At 42.0% G+C, this 17,270-nt stretch overlaps 1 protein-coding gene across 3 annotated transcripts in view; it reads left to right on the top strand.

Annotated features, from left to right (window-relative positions):
- The first annotated feature begins 3,426 nt into the window (after nucleotides 1-3,426).
- Nucleotides 3,427-17,270, top strand: part of LIN9 (lin-9 DREAM MuvB core complex component) — a 39,995-nt gene continuing 26,151 nt past the window's right edge. For 2 of the 3 annotated variants that reach the window (XM_055725999.1, XM_055725998.1), the window contains exons 1-3: nucleotides 3,427-3,529; nucleotides 12,982-13,014; nucleotides 14,011-14,105. In XM_055725999.1, coding sequence (XP_055581974.1) covers nucleotides 3,451-3,529; nucleotides 12,982-13,014; nucleotides 14,011-14,105 — 207 coding nt within the window. In that variant the 5' untranslated portion in view covers nucleotides 3,427-3,450. Of the gene's footprint in view, nucleotides 3,530-10,336; nucleotides 10,410-12,981; nucleotides 13,015-14,010; nucleotides 14,106-17,270 lie in introns of those variants that run through there. The other variant, XM_014281610.3, reaches the window with a different exon arrangement.

Genomic DNA, 17,270 nt, shown 5'->3' with positions numbered 1-17,270 from the left:
CTTACTATTTTGCTTTAATTACTTTTATACATGTGGTGAGCCCCCTAACTTAGTCCATTATACTCTCACTCCTGTTATGACCATTAAAAAAAATAGTTTCCACTGTTGTGGAACACAGGCATCAGACCAAGAGCTTGTGCTTTTACTTTCAAGTAAATGCCAGGCTACTTCTCCAGAAATCCATTTTGGAGATGCAGTGGCATCTATGAGAAGAAATGCAGATGTAGATCCCAGCCAAGATGACTTGCTGGTTTTCATTTGTTCCCGTGTGAAAGTAGCATGCGGGCAGTGGGCACTGTGGGTCACTTTCACGGAAAGTGAGAAACACAAGTACAGTCTGAAAGCAAGAAGGAGGAATGGCCTCCCAACAACTGAAAGGGGAGACTACTGCTTCTCCCGCCCCCTCGTTACAAATTCTAATTTCATAATGTGATGAATGCAGTAGGACTCAGACTTTACAAGAACATGCTTTGGTGACTGAAGAGAATGCTCTTTGCCAGCTGTCTGTGCTTTTCTTCCTACTACCAGGGCCTGTCTAGGGGAGGAGAAAAATGACACCCTAGCTGTCTCCTGTCCCCGGGATGTAGTGCTACCTGCACTGTGCTTACAAGACTGATTAGTAGGTGGTGTAACCCATGTCTTAATACCATCTGCAGAAATTAAGAAGAAACAGGAGTGCGGAGGTGCTTTCTGCAGTATTTGGGTGCACACCGTTAAGAGCAGGTTCCTAACGCGACCCTTTGGGAAAGGGAATGGCGTGGGTTGAGTGAAGCCAGTTTAAAGATCTCCCTCCATCTGTGCGAGGCAGGTGACCAGCAGTACCTAATGGCAGGTTGTTCGCAATGAGCGCAGGTGTTCTCTGTCACTGTGCCTGCCTATCGGAATAGTTGTGTGGCTTCTGTGTCACTCAAGTGCAAACGGCAAATCTGCCAGAATGGTAGAAGGACGCACTGGAAACATTGTGTATTGGTCTGCGTACTGGCAAATGGCACCGGCTGTGGCTTTGTCAAACAGGGTTGCATCTGTGTGACTCAGAAACAGCATGCACAGGAGAAATGAAAAATCAGAATATAGGGATACTGCAGCAGCCATAAAAGGCCAAGATGTAAGAGGCCTTTTGTAGCAGGAATCGTCGTAATATGGTGGTGTTACCCTTTCAGCACAGTGAATGGTAGCAGTTTCTGCTAAATATTTTCCAAATGCAGCTGTTGGAATGAAATGAAGGAATACCCAGCATCATGTTCTTGGGAGCTGAATTCTACCTTCTGACCTGGTAGTTTTTAAGGTGGTCGGCAGGAGGTGTTGGGGGCAGGGGGAAAGCTCTCTTAGTTTTTTCATGTGTTTTCTAGGGTTATCACAATGTACAAAAAGCCCTGAGAGGCACTGGGGTTTTTGGTTTCATTTTTCCTCTTCTAGAAATTCAGGCTCTGAAGACTGTTGCAAAATGTGATGGTGGTGTAGAAAACTTCTCTTCCCTCCCCTGAAAAGCTCTTGCCTTGGTGACAGCTCTTAGCATCGGGGTGGCACGGGGCAACTGCTGCTCTCAGCACAGCGAGATGTGATGACAAGGTTTACAAAGCACAGCTGTGAAAGTCTTGCTGGAGATCAGTGTTTTCTGTCAACTGTGGAAGTCTCGGTGTCGCCACTCTTAGCTGAGCGTTAGCATACAGCCCTTGGAACACGGGGAGCCTAGCTGAAATACAGGGACGGGATTAGTGTTAACACACTATTGTTTACCTGAGCCTGGAAGGTCTGGTCCACCTCAGGTCTTTTGGGTGGTGGAGGTGTTTTATTAAAGGAGAAAGCTGTACAGGGTTTAATGTGTAGCTTTGGCCTTTGAGATAGCACAGATTACTATTTTGTTGGTTTCTGTTACTAGTTTATTTGGTGTTATGCCTGTGCTGCTTTGCATCTCTCTGCTGTAGTTGCTTTGCTTAGTGCTGTGCAGTACAGAAAGCTCTTGCTGAAGTGTCTTAGGCCCTTTGGGGGCTAAAGGGAAGGAAGGCTGTTTCAACAGCCTTTCAAAGTGACCTGGAAAAGCGGGTGGAAATGTGTGCTAGGCTTTGTCTTCTCTTTTTACATTATTTTTTTTTTTTTAATTCTGCTACAACGTATATAGAAAGCCCTTGGGGAATTTCTAAAGGATTCTACTCTGTTTGTTTCTTCTCTTAGAAACTCACTTTTTTTCCTCTTAAGCGCAAGGGCAGCATTGATTTTTTTTTTATTATTATTGTTTGTTTTTTAAAATTCTTTAATAACATGACCTATATCCTGCCCATCTCAACCTGCCAGAGCGCCTAGTCATCTGAGTTCACTAGCAATTTAAGAACTATATATATAATTTTCTGTGTTTTGCAGAATCCTTGGTTTAACCTAGATGCTTTTAAAGAGATGCAAACAGGCATAGTGTCCATTTTGCATTACACCACGGTGCTGTTGGCAGTATACTGAAGATGTAATACAGCTGTAGCCTTGACTGAGATACATTGTTTATTTTTCAGTTTGCATTTCCATATATTAAAAAAAGGGTGGGGCAAAGGAATTTTGGTTGCTCTAAGTAGCAGTAGGTACTGTTGTCAAAGCCCAACATACATAAAGAGCGTGGTCCATAAGCATTTTTGGTGCTTGTTGTTTGCCTCAATATCTCCATGCTTAGATTCCTTGATGCAGAGACCTGGGGGGGGGGCTATTCCAAGGAAACCATCTCTGCTGCTTGCAGAAAGCTGTCAGCTGTGATGGCCGGGGGCTGCATTAGAGGGCAGACCAAGACAGGGAGTTTGTTAGGCAACGGTAGGCTTGTTGGCTCTCAAGCGAGACCTTGACCTTCAGGCCTTGGCCTCGGTGAGCGTTTCAGTTGGCTCTTGCGGAGGAGTGCCACAGACCAGGACTGATTATGCTGGGGTTTTTGTTCTTACCGGTCACCCCTCCTGTAGCCTCACCTTTGCAGGCATTTTGTTTAGGCATGGGACAGGTGAAAAGCAGAGACAAGGAAAATAGGTGGAATTTAGCAAAAAATTAGTATTTAACAAAGGAAGATGGACAGAATATAAAGGTTGTTTAAAGGCACTAAGCTAGCACGGCTCCTTTAGGGAGCCCCTTCGGACCAGTGGCAGCCTACCACCCGGAGCCGCCCGTTCCCCCCTCATCCCGCCAGGCTCCAGGAGGCCCGCGGGGGGGAGCGTACAGTTTCTGTCACAGGCGCGGTTCGCCCTCGTACCGAAGCGGATCGGGACGAAGCCCGTTTCCCCTCCGCGGGAGCGCGGGGCGAACAGCCCGCCGCCCGTCCCCCTCCCCTCAGCCGGTGGCTCCTCAGGGCGGCGAACGCCCGTTAGCCGCATCCCCCCCCGTTTCCCGCCTGCCCCGCGCACGCGCGCGCCGCGCGCTCGGCCCGCGAGTGCCGTCCCCGCGCGGCAGCGCCGCCTCGCGCAAGGCCCCGTCTCCTCCCCCAGAATGCACCGCGCCAGGCAGCCTTTGAAAAAGCGGCGCGGCTCGTTCAAGATGGCGGAGCTCGATCAGCTGCCTGACGAGAGTGAGTAGCGACCGGTGTCCCTGCCGCCGCCGCCCTCCCGGCACCGCCGCCCCCTCGCCCTCGCCTCCCCCCCGCTCCGGCGGGACGCCCGCGCCGCGCCCCGCCGCCGGCCCGCCTCCCTCCCTCTCGCCGTGGGCGCTGTGCGGGGCCGGAGCCCGAGCCTCCTCCCTGGCAACCGGGCCGGCCCGTCCCCCCCCCCTCGCCCCGCCGCCGCCGCCCCTCCCGGGCGAGGCTCCGGCCCAACCGGTGGCGCGGGGAGGGCGGCGGGCGAGGGGCTCCCCCCTGAGGGTGCGACCCCCGTTGCCCTCGGGGGTGCCGGGGCTGGGCCCCCCGCCCCGCCCGGGTGAGGCGGCGGGGCTGCCCGGGCGTCACCTGGCGGGCGGGGTGCGGGGTAGGGGCGCGGCGCGGAGGGCGGGGGGTGCGGGGCGCACCTGACAGCCGGCCCTGCCGCCGGCACCGGGGCGCTGCGGGGGAGCGGCGTCCTGCCCCGGGCGGGCGGGCGGGCGGGCGGGAGCAGCCCCGTGCTCCTGTCCCTTCCTTCGTCCTAGGGGGGAAGGAGGGCTTAGTGATCGCAGTACGGTGGGAGCACCTCTGAAGGGCTGGGGGCGGAGGGTGTGCACATTGCATCTAGGGGGCACTGATAAATGCGGAGGGAATCTCTCAAAGACCCTGTATTGTCTGTCAGTAGATGAAAGCTGGTCACACAGGAAGACGGCATGAAAATACATGCTTGCTTGTGTATGTACATACAGACCTATACATCTGCATAGGGTTTGTGTGGATGTCATTTGCAGTGCACATGAGGGTTAGATAAAAAGTTGGGTATAGATGGAAAAAATACATGTGGTGTTGTGTATATGGATTCATGCATGAGGTACTTGAGTGTTACAGAAGAGGAAATTATTCAACGTAAAACATGTCTACATGCTATCTTGACATGTTTTCTTACAAACTGTAAATATATGCTAAGCTAAAACTAGGGCATTTAGTGGTTTCAATAAATGTGCACACAATAGGGTAGACTTTTTTGGTGAAACCATTTTGTTCATTGCCATGCAAGTTCACAAACGTACCAACTATTTCTGTATCAGAAGATTCTCAGAGTTGAAATCTTGCTTCTGACTACTCTTTGTAGGTCTTTGTTACAACTCGTGACAACTGTCAAGAGCAAAATTGGTTAATATGCATACGTGGCCAGTGTCATGGTGTTAACTGAACAGATTTATGAAGGATCATCATAAATTAAGGATAGAACTGACACTCATTTTGGTACAGCTCAGTCATGTACGCTGTACCACATTAGAGTCTGATTAATACAAGTCATGGACCAGCTGAGACAACTGTAATTAACAATTAGCAATGGTTTATTGCTTATTGAATCAACCTTCTTTCTTCGCTAAAATGGACAGTGTTTAAGTTACTGTTTCTCCTTTTGCTTTACCTGTCTCCCAGGTTATGTTACCTGGAAGTTTTTCAAGAAGTTAACAAAAGTATGAAAAGTAACTTTTTGTCTCTGCCACCTTTATCTTGCCTACAGTGGGATTAGGGGGATTTGACAGGTCTGTTGCTTTACCTGTCACAGATACTAGAATAGAGTGTGCTGTTCAGATTCGCTTAGGACTGTGCTATACTGCAGACCCTTGCCAGCAGTGTCGTTATGGTATCTGCTGAGCAGGTGAAGCAGACACACAGTGCATGTATTTATGAAGGTAATAGACTTCTGCTCTGCTGACCTTCCCTCTAAGGTTTGTATTTACCCAAGTTTGGCACAAGTAGGGGATGTTTTGGTTTTGCATCAGATAGGAAGCTTCATGTTTTCTCTAGTGCTGGTGTTGGTAAACAGGTAGAAATGTGAAAGTTTCAAAGAGTGTTTGCCTTGTGCATCCATTCCTATTCTTTCCAACTTTGGTGCACTGGATATTTCCAAATTACACTGTAACTATTGCTGCACATATTTCAAGTTACACTAACTATCACAGCACATAATTGTTTCATTTCCAGTCCTATACTTAAGATGTAAACTCAGTTCTGACTGATTTAATACTGACTTTGTGCAGCTTTTGGTCTGCAGCTTGATGTATAAGGGATAATAACGGTAAGCATTGCAAAATTGTTTTTGGAATCTTCCATGGTGCAGTACAAAGATGATACTAAAAAAGTTAGATTAGTTCATGACTAACAAACAGGCTTTCAGATTTATGTATCACCCCTGTGAATTTTCTCCAGCATAGTTTATAGTAAAGTAGTAGACCATAACTGAGTTTTCACATTAAAAGAATTATAAGTAAACACAGCATACTCAGCGACAAGAAAACTGACATTTTGCAGTGTGGTAAGGAGTATGTAGTTTCACTTTCAAATTGGAAATCTGATTAAGCGGAATTTGTCCCAGAGTATTCTGATTACAGAACTTGCCGGAGAGCAAGTAGGTGTTATGCAGCTGGGCAGTGAATATTCCTTAACCCAGCAGGGAGATGAACATAATGCACATAGTTGTCTCTCATAATGTGTGCTTATTTTATCTGCTAAAGTTACTATTGTTCCATTCTTCTCTAAAGCTGACATTCTGTCCTTTTGGAATGGATAAGAGAGTTCACACTGGCCACCTTAAAAATGAAGAAGATGGTAATGCGTAAGTTTATGTGCATTTCTTGTAGTTGAGGCCTTTTCTTACTAGTCCTGCCAGGGGAGAGGGATCTGGTAAACTGGGATGGAGCAAAGTACTGTGAAGAAAGAAAGATTCTGTGGCAAACCCTCTAGCTGAAAAATTCCAGAATTTTAAAGGTCCCAACTGCAGAAGTACTTCCAATACTGGTAATTGGATTTATATTTTGCAGAAAAAATTCATTTCTGCAGACTGTTGGGTTGGTGCCCGATGAGTGACTAATTTTAGTCAATGCATTTTTTTCACCCGTCTTATCTCCTGGTAGTTTTGCAGTGGAGGTAAATGGTGGGCAGTTTTACTGCTGCAAACCAGATGGCTATTTCTCTCTGTCTCAGAAGAGGAAAACAGTTGATTGTATTGGGCTGTACATAATGCTGCCCTGTCTCCTGCTCCTAGTAATAACCATCTTATTTATGGGTTATTCAGTTATAAAATACACGCAATGAAGCTGAGGTGAGACTTGGATAAAACAGACAATATGTGCAAATGTGACTACAAGACCGACCTAGTCCCAGTAGAGACAGAGCTCTGCAGACACCACCACAGGCAAAGCTGTGTCTTGGTGCATTCTTTTGCACAAGTCAGTATGAATGAGGAGGACGTCTGAAATCAGCTCTGTAAAAGTGAGAGTGAGATCTCATTTTTGATAGAAGTGAAAGCATGCTTAGCTAACTAAATTGTCATCAGCATGGTGCTGCCGTCAGCCGTAAACCACTGAGCTGCTGTGGAGCACAGTGTTTCTGTGTTGTATGTAGGCAAACACCAACAAGTGGCAGGTGAATTAGGGAAGGAAGCAGTGCTGGGTGTCAAAGCATTAATTAACCTTTTACAGTATGAATGCTGAGAACAGTCATATATTGCCAAATATCATATTGGTAGACATTGCTGGTGGTGTTTCTAGGACCTTGTGTTTTAGGACAGGCAGAAGAAAGGGACAAGCATCTTTCTGCATGGCCTTTTATCCCATGGATGGAGCTGCGCAAGTCATTGTCCTTACCCCCAGCACAACCTTATGCTGTGGTTCACAGGCACCCTGCCCCTGCTCCGCTCTGACACTTTCATGGATAGCTGGAGGTAGGATGTGGCACATTCTAGTCCCAAGAGGCCGTGAGCCCTAGCACCACTGTGCTGTGGACATTTGAGGCAAAAATCAGCAGAACTGTATGAGATTACAGCATTTGAAAGAAAGCTCGATATTAGTTTTGTGGCTGCTAAATAGAACCCACAACTAATAATTTTGGGATCGTTTGTGCTGCATACCTTTAAAATTGTATGTTACCATGGTATCAACGTATTGTCCGTTATAAGAATACAGTGTTTCAAAAAGAGGGCTTTGGTATTGTGGGTATTGTCTACACAAGTTCTGTGAAAGGGCTTACATGGCTGAAAAAAATATTTCCATCCAGTAGTTAAATTAGGTTTTGGAAATGCATTGATGTCAGTTTATTAGTGGGCTCAAAGCATGAAGGAAATACTGATTTATGATTGAAGCGAAAAGTTATTGTTCATTTATTTATTTATTTGTTTACCTCTTCAGCAAGCCCAGAGTTTTGGGGGAGCTTAAAAGCTACCTGAAACCTCTGATAAGTGTTTTTCACTTTCTAAACTTTCCTGAATAAGCCATCCTTTTAGTGGCCAATTGTTTGAGATGCTTCCTCCACTGGAACAGCTTGCGCCGTGCTTTTGTAGATGAATGATCGCTCGGAGGGTTAATGACTCAACATATAATAAATGCTCATGTTTTTCCCTTCTCCATGATTTTCCTCTGTAACACCATTTTTAGCGTTGGTGATGTAGTTTAATTACAAGGGGTTTTGAGGTAGTCGTGCAACCAATGTTAAAGTAACTGCTCACCTGTGCAGAATTTAGACAAAATAATGTAATGATCTGGAGAGGAAAGGTTTTACATTATTTAACTGCTTATTTGGATCCTAGAATTTTCTAGATTAATTTAGATAAGCCCCTTGTGTCTACACATTAGTAAAATCAGTAGCTATGGTACATCCCTGTGGTTACTTGTAACCTTTAATTTCAAATTTGTAATCACTCATTATGAATTAATTATAAAAAAATCTGAAAATACTTTCATAAGTGTAATGTGCTTGTCTATGTTCCTGTTCAAATTTTAACATCAGCTGTTGGGAAGCTGTACTTAAACTGCTTTGCTTCATGTTAGTACTGAAAATACACCTCAGGGCATCCACAACTGCCCGTATGGAATTGCAGTCATACTCCACCTCTTCAGTTACAGTGTTTTCAAATGAGGGGAGACCATAGATGCTTGTTTTTAAACTTAAACCCAACTTTAACTTTTGAAAAGGAGAAAAGCTTTTGTTCTTTTTTCCCATGCCTCAGAGCCCATTTCCACATCAGCAATACTTTTTGGAGGGCAAACTGTCAGAGTTCCTTTTTAAATCTGTGTGTACTGCTCGCAGAGCAGTTAGAGGAGGGTTTTTAGGCTCTCTTCATGTAATCCTCAATCCTCTGTGTGTGCTCCCTTGTGCTGGGAGAAGGAGGCTGGAGCTAGAGGAACGATTCCTGGTGGCCGTGCTGGTGCAGGGAGGGTGGTGGGTGAGGACTAGGGGAGCTGTCCATCTGCTGGACCCCGCATGGGCAGCCACTGGAGCTGGCCCAGCCTCTAGCTAGCCTAGCATGAAAACACCAAGGTCCTTATCATGCTAGACTTGGTGGACTCGAGGTTATTTAATTTTTTTTATTTGGTTTAACATGGACTTCCTGAAAATGACTTCTTGCAAATGTTTAAAACACATAAATACACTTATTCCTGACTCTGGGTTACTAATGAGCTTCCTGTTACCATACTATTAAATGCCTCATAATCTAGCGTGCAGTTATTTTTACTGCACATCTGTGCTGCACATATTTTACAGATATTATTTTTTTTAGGTCCAGAAAAGGCCGTTGTAATCCTCTTGCATTCTTCATTAAACATGCTAGGATACTGGTATCTGGAACTTCTGTGCATTGGTTCCATGTTTCCTTTTTAGCTGTAGTTTTCTCTTTAAAAATAGATGTAAACTTGGTTTAAAGATCTGCAATGATAGGGAGCTCGACATGCCCTTTTGTAGTATAGTTACATAAAATCTGTTTAACCTGAACATATCCAATGTTAGTTTCTGACAAACAGATGTAGTTATGCCTTTCCATGTAAAAAAAGGCTGCAGAGCTATTTACTGTCTGAATTGTCTTCCTTTGTAGATACTTGTGATCAGTGCAGATCTTGACCTTCTTTGGGAAGAACAAGATTGGAGTGTCTTGACTTTCTCGCAATAAGGCATGTTTATAGATCTTCAAATCTTTCCCCTAGCTCTGTTCTGAATCCTTTCCTAATTTTTCAGACTTAGTCAAGTATGAACACTGTGTTCCAGTATTAATTTACTAACAACATAGGCAAAGCAATACTCAGTAGGATACTAAGACAAGACTAAGGCAATCGTACAGTTTGCACTGGAATAGTATGCCAGTTAGGCTACTGAAAGCAGGCCTAGTTCCTAAGCCACTGCTGTGGTGAGCTGGCTGTGCTTCGTCCCTAGGTTGAGGGGTTTTTACTCTCTGTATTAAAAAGGTCATTTCCATGATCCTCTGAACCGGGAGGATCTGGAATTAGCTCTTAGCCATAATATGCTAAATGATGCATAGGCCTCATTTCTTCCTTTCCACCCATTTGTTTTTTTAGTGTTTGGTGTTTGTAGAAATGAAATCTGTGTCATTGTCATAATAGGTGTTTACATTCAAGCATGTCTCTATATTCTACTTTAATCTCTGTGTTTATAATTAAAATGCAGGTTAGAAAGACTGCCTATGATTATAATTTGTTATTCAGAACAGGAGTGTACAAAATTACTGGCGTTTAATGTCAGACTGGGATATTATAAATCTAATAATTACTTTGACTAAAATTTTGGATAGTTTTAATAAACTTAATCTGTCCTAAATCACTTTGCATTTTTTATAGTTTCTGAAATGCTTAAATATGGTTGGTTTTTATTGTAACATATTATTACTTAGAGGGTCATCCGAGTTTCTGTTTTTCTGGCCCGGTATTGCCAATCTAAATGGAAAAAGTAGGGAGGTGTACCTTCTTCACTTAAACAAGGCGTGTACCTTGCAGTTTGCTGTTGTTGCAGGTAGTCCCTAAAATCAACACAGAAGAACTTGACAAGAAAACCCTTGTAGCATATTGTTGCCTTTAAGGTAAAATTAAGCTTACGGACATCACCGTTGTAATTTTCTACCCTACATGTATTCTAATGCTTTAAGCTACAGAAATGTTGGTGTTAATAATTTTCTGCAACTTGTTACATTAAAATAGTTTAGTTTAACTTTGAACTTGCCTAGATCAGGTATTTCTTCTTTGGACATTTGTATTCCTAAATAAAGATGGCCTTTTCTGGTTACATTACTTCGGTTGCAGGTTAAGTGAAAACAAGTGAGCAGCCTTATTCTAGCATGCGTCTGTTGAAGATTAACTATCCCATGTGGAAAAATCCTTGGCAACTAATGCTGTTTTGGAGTGGTAGTCTTACAAAGCTAGAATGTAGCACACCAACATTCTTCTGTCCATCGCTTCTTTACCTGTTGTTTCTGATGCAAATCATCTAATGCCCTGCTCCACTGACCCATCATCAGTCTCACAGGTAAAGCACCTGAGTGTCATGGTTAGCAAAGGATCTCAGGCACTTCAGCTATGAGATTGCCACCACTCCCTGTATAAAGCTTTGCTGCCTCTTGCTGAGTTGTTTCATTTCCATTGTTGACATACTTACCCTTGACTGAATTGACTGAACTTGATTCATGTGAGCAAGATGGTCAGAAAAAGGGGAAAATGATTGTAAAATCAGTCTTGCAGATGCAGTGCCTGAGATCTTTCAGAACAGTGATTCATGCTGAAAAGCCAGCATCTCCGCTGGACGATCCTGATGACCCCACTTCTGCCTTTCCATCCCCAATGACATGTACTTTCCCCATGTTCTTAAACTGCTTGTACTTACTGATCTCTGCACACACTTCCCACCATCCCTTGTGTTAATTTAGGGGGACACTAGTTCTTCGCTGTTCTTGCTGTTACTGTTCAGGACTGTGTTCTTGGCTGATAGCAGGGTACCCATGTATTTATGCATGCACAGTGTACAGTATCTGATTGTTAGTATGAAATAATAAGAAAAAAAAGGCTTTAATCCTGTGCTACCTTTAATGTACAGCTTAGTTACAAGAGCTGAATTGACTGTGAATCAGATCATCATAGAAGCATGCTCCTGTATCAGTCACTGTTAGGTCTCCAACCCAACAAAGGTGATATGTCAGAAAAGAAATGTGTAAGAAGGGCAAGAGTATAGCCCAGGTTCATCACCTTGTTTTTGACATGTAATCCCTTAAGTGTTAGTTGTTGTAGATTTGAACAGCGTGGGAGATACTGGGTGGAGGCCCTCTAAACCACCAGTGAGTCAAAACTGATTCCATTTCCTATCTTAAATATTTTTATTTTTTTTTTAAATAATAGAAATTTTCTTTCCTTTTTCTTCGCTTATTGAACTTTTTTTAACACTAGTTATAATAAGATGGCAGCAAACAAAATAATAAGATGAAAAAATAAGGAATGTGGGGGGGTGCCATTGCTGCACCTGTATTCAACAGTCCACCTCAAACCAAAATGCTGTTTCCCTGGAAAGGGGCAATAATTCATTTTTTGTCTCTGTGATATTTCCTGGAATGTATCCTCTTAGAAGCAAGGTTCTCTGGCACTGTGAAGTTACTGGGATTAGGACCTAGATACAGAACAGCCACAAGAAAAGGAATTTCTTGGAGTCTTCAGAGTCAGTACTGTTCTTGGAACAGAACTAAAGAGAAGCTGAAAGAGGGAGCAAGGAAAGTGAGGGGGAGAACAGGATGCATGCAAGAAGGAGTGGTTGCAACACTGGAACGTAACTGGAAAGATAAAGTTGATCTGAGGGAAAAGCATGAATCTGTGGAAGCATTATTATGCAGAAATATCTTTCCCATCTGCTAATGTACTTGCTTCAAACAGCTCATTCTTAGACATCTGAAAATTCCAGAGCATGAAGGCCATAGGCCCAGTTTTGTCCTTCCTGGCACAGAAGCGCTGCAGAGGTCCTACAGATGCAGTGGAAGGGGAGAAGTGACATTCTGATGAATGTGTGACACAGTTTGAACAATTCAAGCAAACTAAGGATCCTGTCTGCATTTATATCTGAACCTGGTGCCTTTCTGAATTAGGAGGTTCCACCAGGGCGCAACTAACTATCCATCTCCCTACTTGTGAACCAAGCTTAGAGAGCATAGGCTACTGCTTTTGTGGAAATTTTTGGCATTGAAGAATTTTTAATTGCTAGAAATAATTTTTTTAAAAAAGTAGTAGTGTTCATTACAGTTTCCTTGTCAATTGTGTAATACGTTTGCGACTGCATCAAACAAGCAGCCACATAGAAGCGTGTAGTTTGGACATAAAGCTTCTTCAGAATTTGCTGTGTTAAACAAAAGAGCTTGGCATCTGGAGCAGTTTTGTAGATGTGAAACTAAAGGGGAAAAAAAAACATTAATATCTTTTCAAGATTTATTGGGTAATAAACATACAATGCTATATTTAGTTGCCGTGGAGGGCGCACTGGGTTCACTCATTCAGCTGTGAAGTATTTAATATTAAATTCCACATTCAGCCTAAGAATTAATTAAGAATTGAGTAGACTCTGCATAGGCTCTACGGTTTGAAATAACTTATGATTTATGTGGACTTTTTGGTATATTGCAGGTTCTTCAGCAAAAGCACTTGTGAGCTTGAAAGGTAAGAAATTAATGTATTATTTATTTGTACCTAGTCTGACTTCAAAAAGTTCAAGAAAATAACACCGAGGAAGGTTTTTTGTTGAAATGTGATTGGTTTTGTTGTGGATATTTGTTAGTGCTGTAGACTAATAATCCTTGGTGGTTGAAACTATATATGTTGTGGTGTATTTAGACACTGCTTTTCTGGGTGAAATTCCTGAAATGTGTTTTTTATTCCTAAGTACTGCCTAGGCATCAGGATTCATGAGAAGATTGAGATAATCTTTTCTCTCTTGAGGATGAGATAGGGGAAGGATTTTTAGTGAGACCTGTACACGTGACAAAATTGACATTAGGAACGCATCTCACAATCTCATCATGTTTTCTGTCAGCAAGTTGTGGGCTAAATCAAAAATCTGTTCCTTATATCTTTTGCTTTGTTGTTGTCTTCATGAACATTCAAGTACTTATAATCTGCCCAACAAAAAAAGTTTCTTAATATTTTACAAGGTTTTTACACAAGGAAGAAGACATAATCTGTGTGTGTAACTAATATAGGTTTATTTCAATAAAATTTTATATGCTTGTTGGTGTGCACCCACTTAATAATTTTTTAGAACCAGAAGGCAGCCAGGTCTTGTAGGGCTTTACCATCTCCAGGTTTCAGTTAAAGCCACAGTACAGCTGTCTAGATGTGGGTCAACCTGGCAGTGGAAGTAACTGATTCCAGTAAAGGAGGTTTCAAGAAATCTAAATGGTGTCAGGAGTAAAAAATGTTCTGTTCATGTTTCTCCTTGTACTAAAAATCTCTTAATTTTTTTTTAATTGGTGTTCAGAACTATTTAATAAAAATGTTGAAACTAAAATCCATTTGTAGTTGAATCCAAAGATGATGTTGCAAGTAACAAAAAATTATATTAGTAGTTAATTATGTTATGCTAGCTTTTGGTCAGTAGTTATCTTATAACGTACATATATGTATATGTATCTTAATGACATGATTTCTTCAAAACAGAGGGAAGTTTATCCAGTTCGTGGAATGAAAAGTATAATTCTCTGCAGAAAACACCGATTTGGAAAAGCAAGAATGCTGGTTCTGCCGTGGAAATGGTAAGAAGCAATAAAAAGACAGTTTCAGCACTGGTAAAATGCCACAAAATGAATCAAATCTAAGGATCAGAAAATTTGGCTCAGATTTATAGTTTCATAATTTCCAAATGTTAAGCTATGTCCTTCACAAGCAGTCTATACAGTTTGATATGAGATGAAAACATATTTTATAAATTAATAATCAAATTAAATTGCTGACGTTGTTCAAGGTAGCTTGTAATAACTTCCCCTCATTTTTTGTAAAGCAAGTGCTGTGTGAAATGTTTGTACTTATTCTACCACCTTGAACTTGGGAATCACCAGTTCTGATCAACCATTTGTTTTACCTCATGAAATATCTCACATCTAATTATGGCTGAGAACTGATGCGTAAAGAAAAGGAAGAGAAAATGTCATAATGAGCTTCCACCATTGTGTCTTCTGAGGGCCAGATTTTAACCCAAAAAAAGGAATGTCAGTGAAATGCCATGTAGTGTTCTGAGGTTTCATAGGAGACCTTACATTACAGAGTAATTTGGGGTGGAGGAATGAAAAGTAATGAGCCTGCAGCCTCCAAGGGCACGTGTCTGGTGTTTGGGTTGACCCTTGCCCTCTCTCTTTTTTAAATATTCCATTGTTGTTTCTTTCCCGGTTGTATCACATTCGAGCTATTCTCCACCTCCTCTACGTTACCGAACAATGTGGGTTTGGTTTGGTTTTGCCACCAGCTATATTGCACCCAGTACCTTGTTTGTCTACACCTGTAATACTGTGTGCTCTTTTTACTACACCTTGGAGAGTATACAAAATGCTGTCTCAATTGCGAGACGGATCTTCCTCCCATACTTTCCTGGTGCTGCCACCTTCTACAGCAATTGCAATCAACTTGCCAACTATCACCTGTTTTTGTGAACTGTTTGTTTATTGGAAGCAAAGCATTATGTTTGAAAATGTATCACACTTGCCTGCTCTGCACGTAATAGAAATATCTGAGCAGCATCCAGCAGCGCATCAAGCAGTGTGACTGACATCTGTCATATGTAACTTGTTCTGTGATCTTCTCCCTGCAGAGAGAAACTTATATAGAGAAGGTGTTTATTTTGGTAGGATTTACACAGGTATATATACATACATGTTGCTATGTGTTTATGCTAGAGAACATAAGGTCTACAAAGTGCAGTTCCAGTGATCAGAACTTTGTGGTGGCCCTTAGCTCCTGCAGGAGTTCATGTCACATTTTTCTGCTGTTCCTCAGGAATGCTCATCTTCTCACAGCAACAAGCCTTACTGGTAATTTAAAAGATCGCATGTGCTGAAGAACCAAAGTCACTAGCCATAACATTTGACCAAAAACTTTGTCAATCTTTAGGTACGCTGGCTGTAGGTAATAAAAATGAGTCAAACTTTGAATGTAGCTCAGTGTTCTGTAGAAAGCTGGGAGGAAGACCAGAGGGTAGTCTGATGTGTTAGCAGTGGCCCATGTTGCTGAGGTGTGATGTGGTCTTCTGCACTACTCTGAGTTCCCTGAACACTGGAAGTTTTGCAGACATTGTACCGTTGATTGAAAAATCTTTCAAAAAATGCCTGACCTATTTAGCTAACATGGGCAATACCTCTTTGCAATGCTTGTTATTTTATTCTCCTGTAAGGCACTGGCAGTCCAGACCAGTGAAATGCTTCTCAGTTTTGGATAGTGACTTTGGCAGCTTCTGTTGAGGATTGTAAAACAGTTCTCATGGTTTGGATCATAGCCTTAGCATAAGGTTGAAGGAATTCTTAAGCTTTGTCTAGATTGTTTTACTGTTTGTGTTTCTGTGTTGGCACGTGCTTTTCAACCAGTATAGTGTCATAAAATCAATAACTATATAGACATTTGGGAGAAAAAAGTTGTTCTGGAACCAGCATCTCAAATGTCAAGACTAAAATATAGTTGCAAATATTCAATAGGAACCTGGCTCTTCATCCTGTGGGCAGAATGCTGTGATTAAAAAGTCCTGGAGTTGTGCGATGTAACAGTTCTTATTGTTGGAACACGATTGTGGGTTTGTTTTCTTGCTCAAAAGTTAGAATAGTTCTCACCTTTCTTTTTGAGGATGAATAGTTTGTCAAGGATGGCAGAGATGTTATAAAAGAACATAAAGACATTGTAATTGAAATTTTTAAGATTGTTCTTAAGGTTTAGTGAGTTGGAAGATGTGAAGAGAGTAACAAACTAATGACAATGTTAATATGATGCGGGCACCATTCAGTTACCTTGCCAATATGTAGTTCTTCTGTTCAGTGTGTGTCTCTTTCCTGGTTTGTAACATCTACAAGGAATGGATGTTTTCTTCTGTGTGCTGAATGTGCATAGGTGTCTAGCACATACAGGGCACTATCGTTACTTAAATACTCTTGTGTAGTTATATGTATAAAATATATATGATTTAGAGTAAGAAAGGCACATTTCCCTGGGAAAGCTCCAGCTGTTCGCATGGCATGGGACAGACAGCACTGATTAATTTAATAGAGAATATCTCTTTTCAAACAGATACTTTAATCAGTCATAAACTTATTAAATGCCTTCTTAAGTGTAAATGCTTGAAGTTTTATTTCACTTTATTTGTTTATTTTGTTCCTGACTCCTATTAAGGGCTTATCTTTATCATCATTATTCTTCACATTGTGGGTGTTATAGATTTTATACCCATATCAACTTGTAGCACTTTCACCATCAGTACTGAAAGAAGTGAAATCTGCATTTGTTCTGCCTTTACTCATCACCTTTGTAAATAGTTTGAAGTATGAAGCATGCTACAGGGTGTATGTAGTCTTGGGGTTCTGCAAAGGAGACACTTTTCAACTGTGCCTGGCTCTGGTGCTGAGCCACTAAGTCCTCATGGAAGGAAAGGCTGCTTGCTCTCAGCACTAGCCAGTCACAAGTTGCTCTTTTGTCCTGAAAGCATAAGCGTTTTGTCATAGTGTAGAATGTTGAGGAATAACCAAATGGAAGTGTTTTTTTCATTACATGTATTTGCAATATGGTTTCTTGTTTTCAATCAGCCTTCTAATTCTCTTTGAGCTATGGCATCTTGGCATACAGGTAAATTTTAGGTAGCATAAATTCTAAATTCTTCTCTTTTCTGGTATTTTCACATAACTTACTCAAGTTTTAGTTTCTTTAGACTTCAGCTTCTTAGCATTTTG

Source organism: Falco cherrug, chromosome 13, assembly GCF_023634085.1.
Source record: "Falco cherrug isolate bFalChe1 chromosome 13, bFalChe1.pri, whole genome shotgun sequence".
Classification (NCBI taxonomy): Eukaryota; Metazoa; Chordata; class Aves; order Falconiformes; family Falconidae; genus Falco; species Falco cherrug.
Note: the sequence above shows the minus strand (reverse complement) of the source record. Positions and strands in the feature narration are given on the sequence as shown.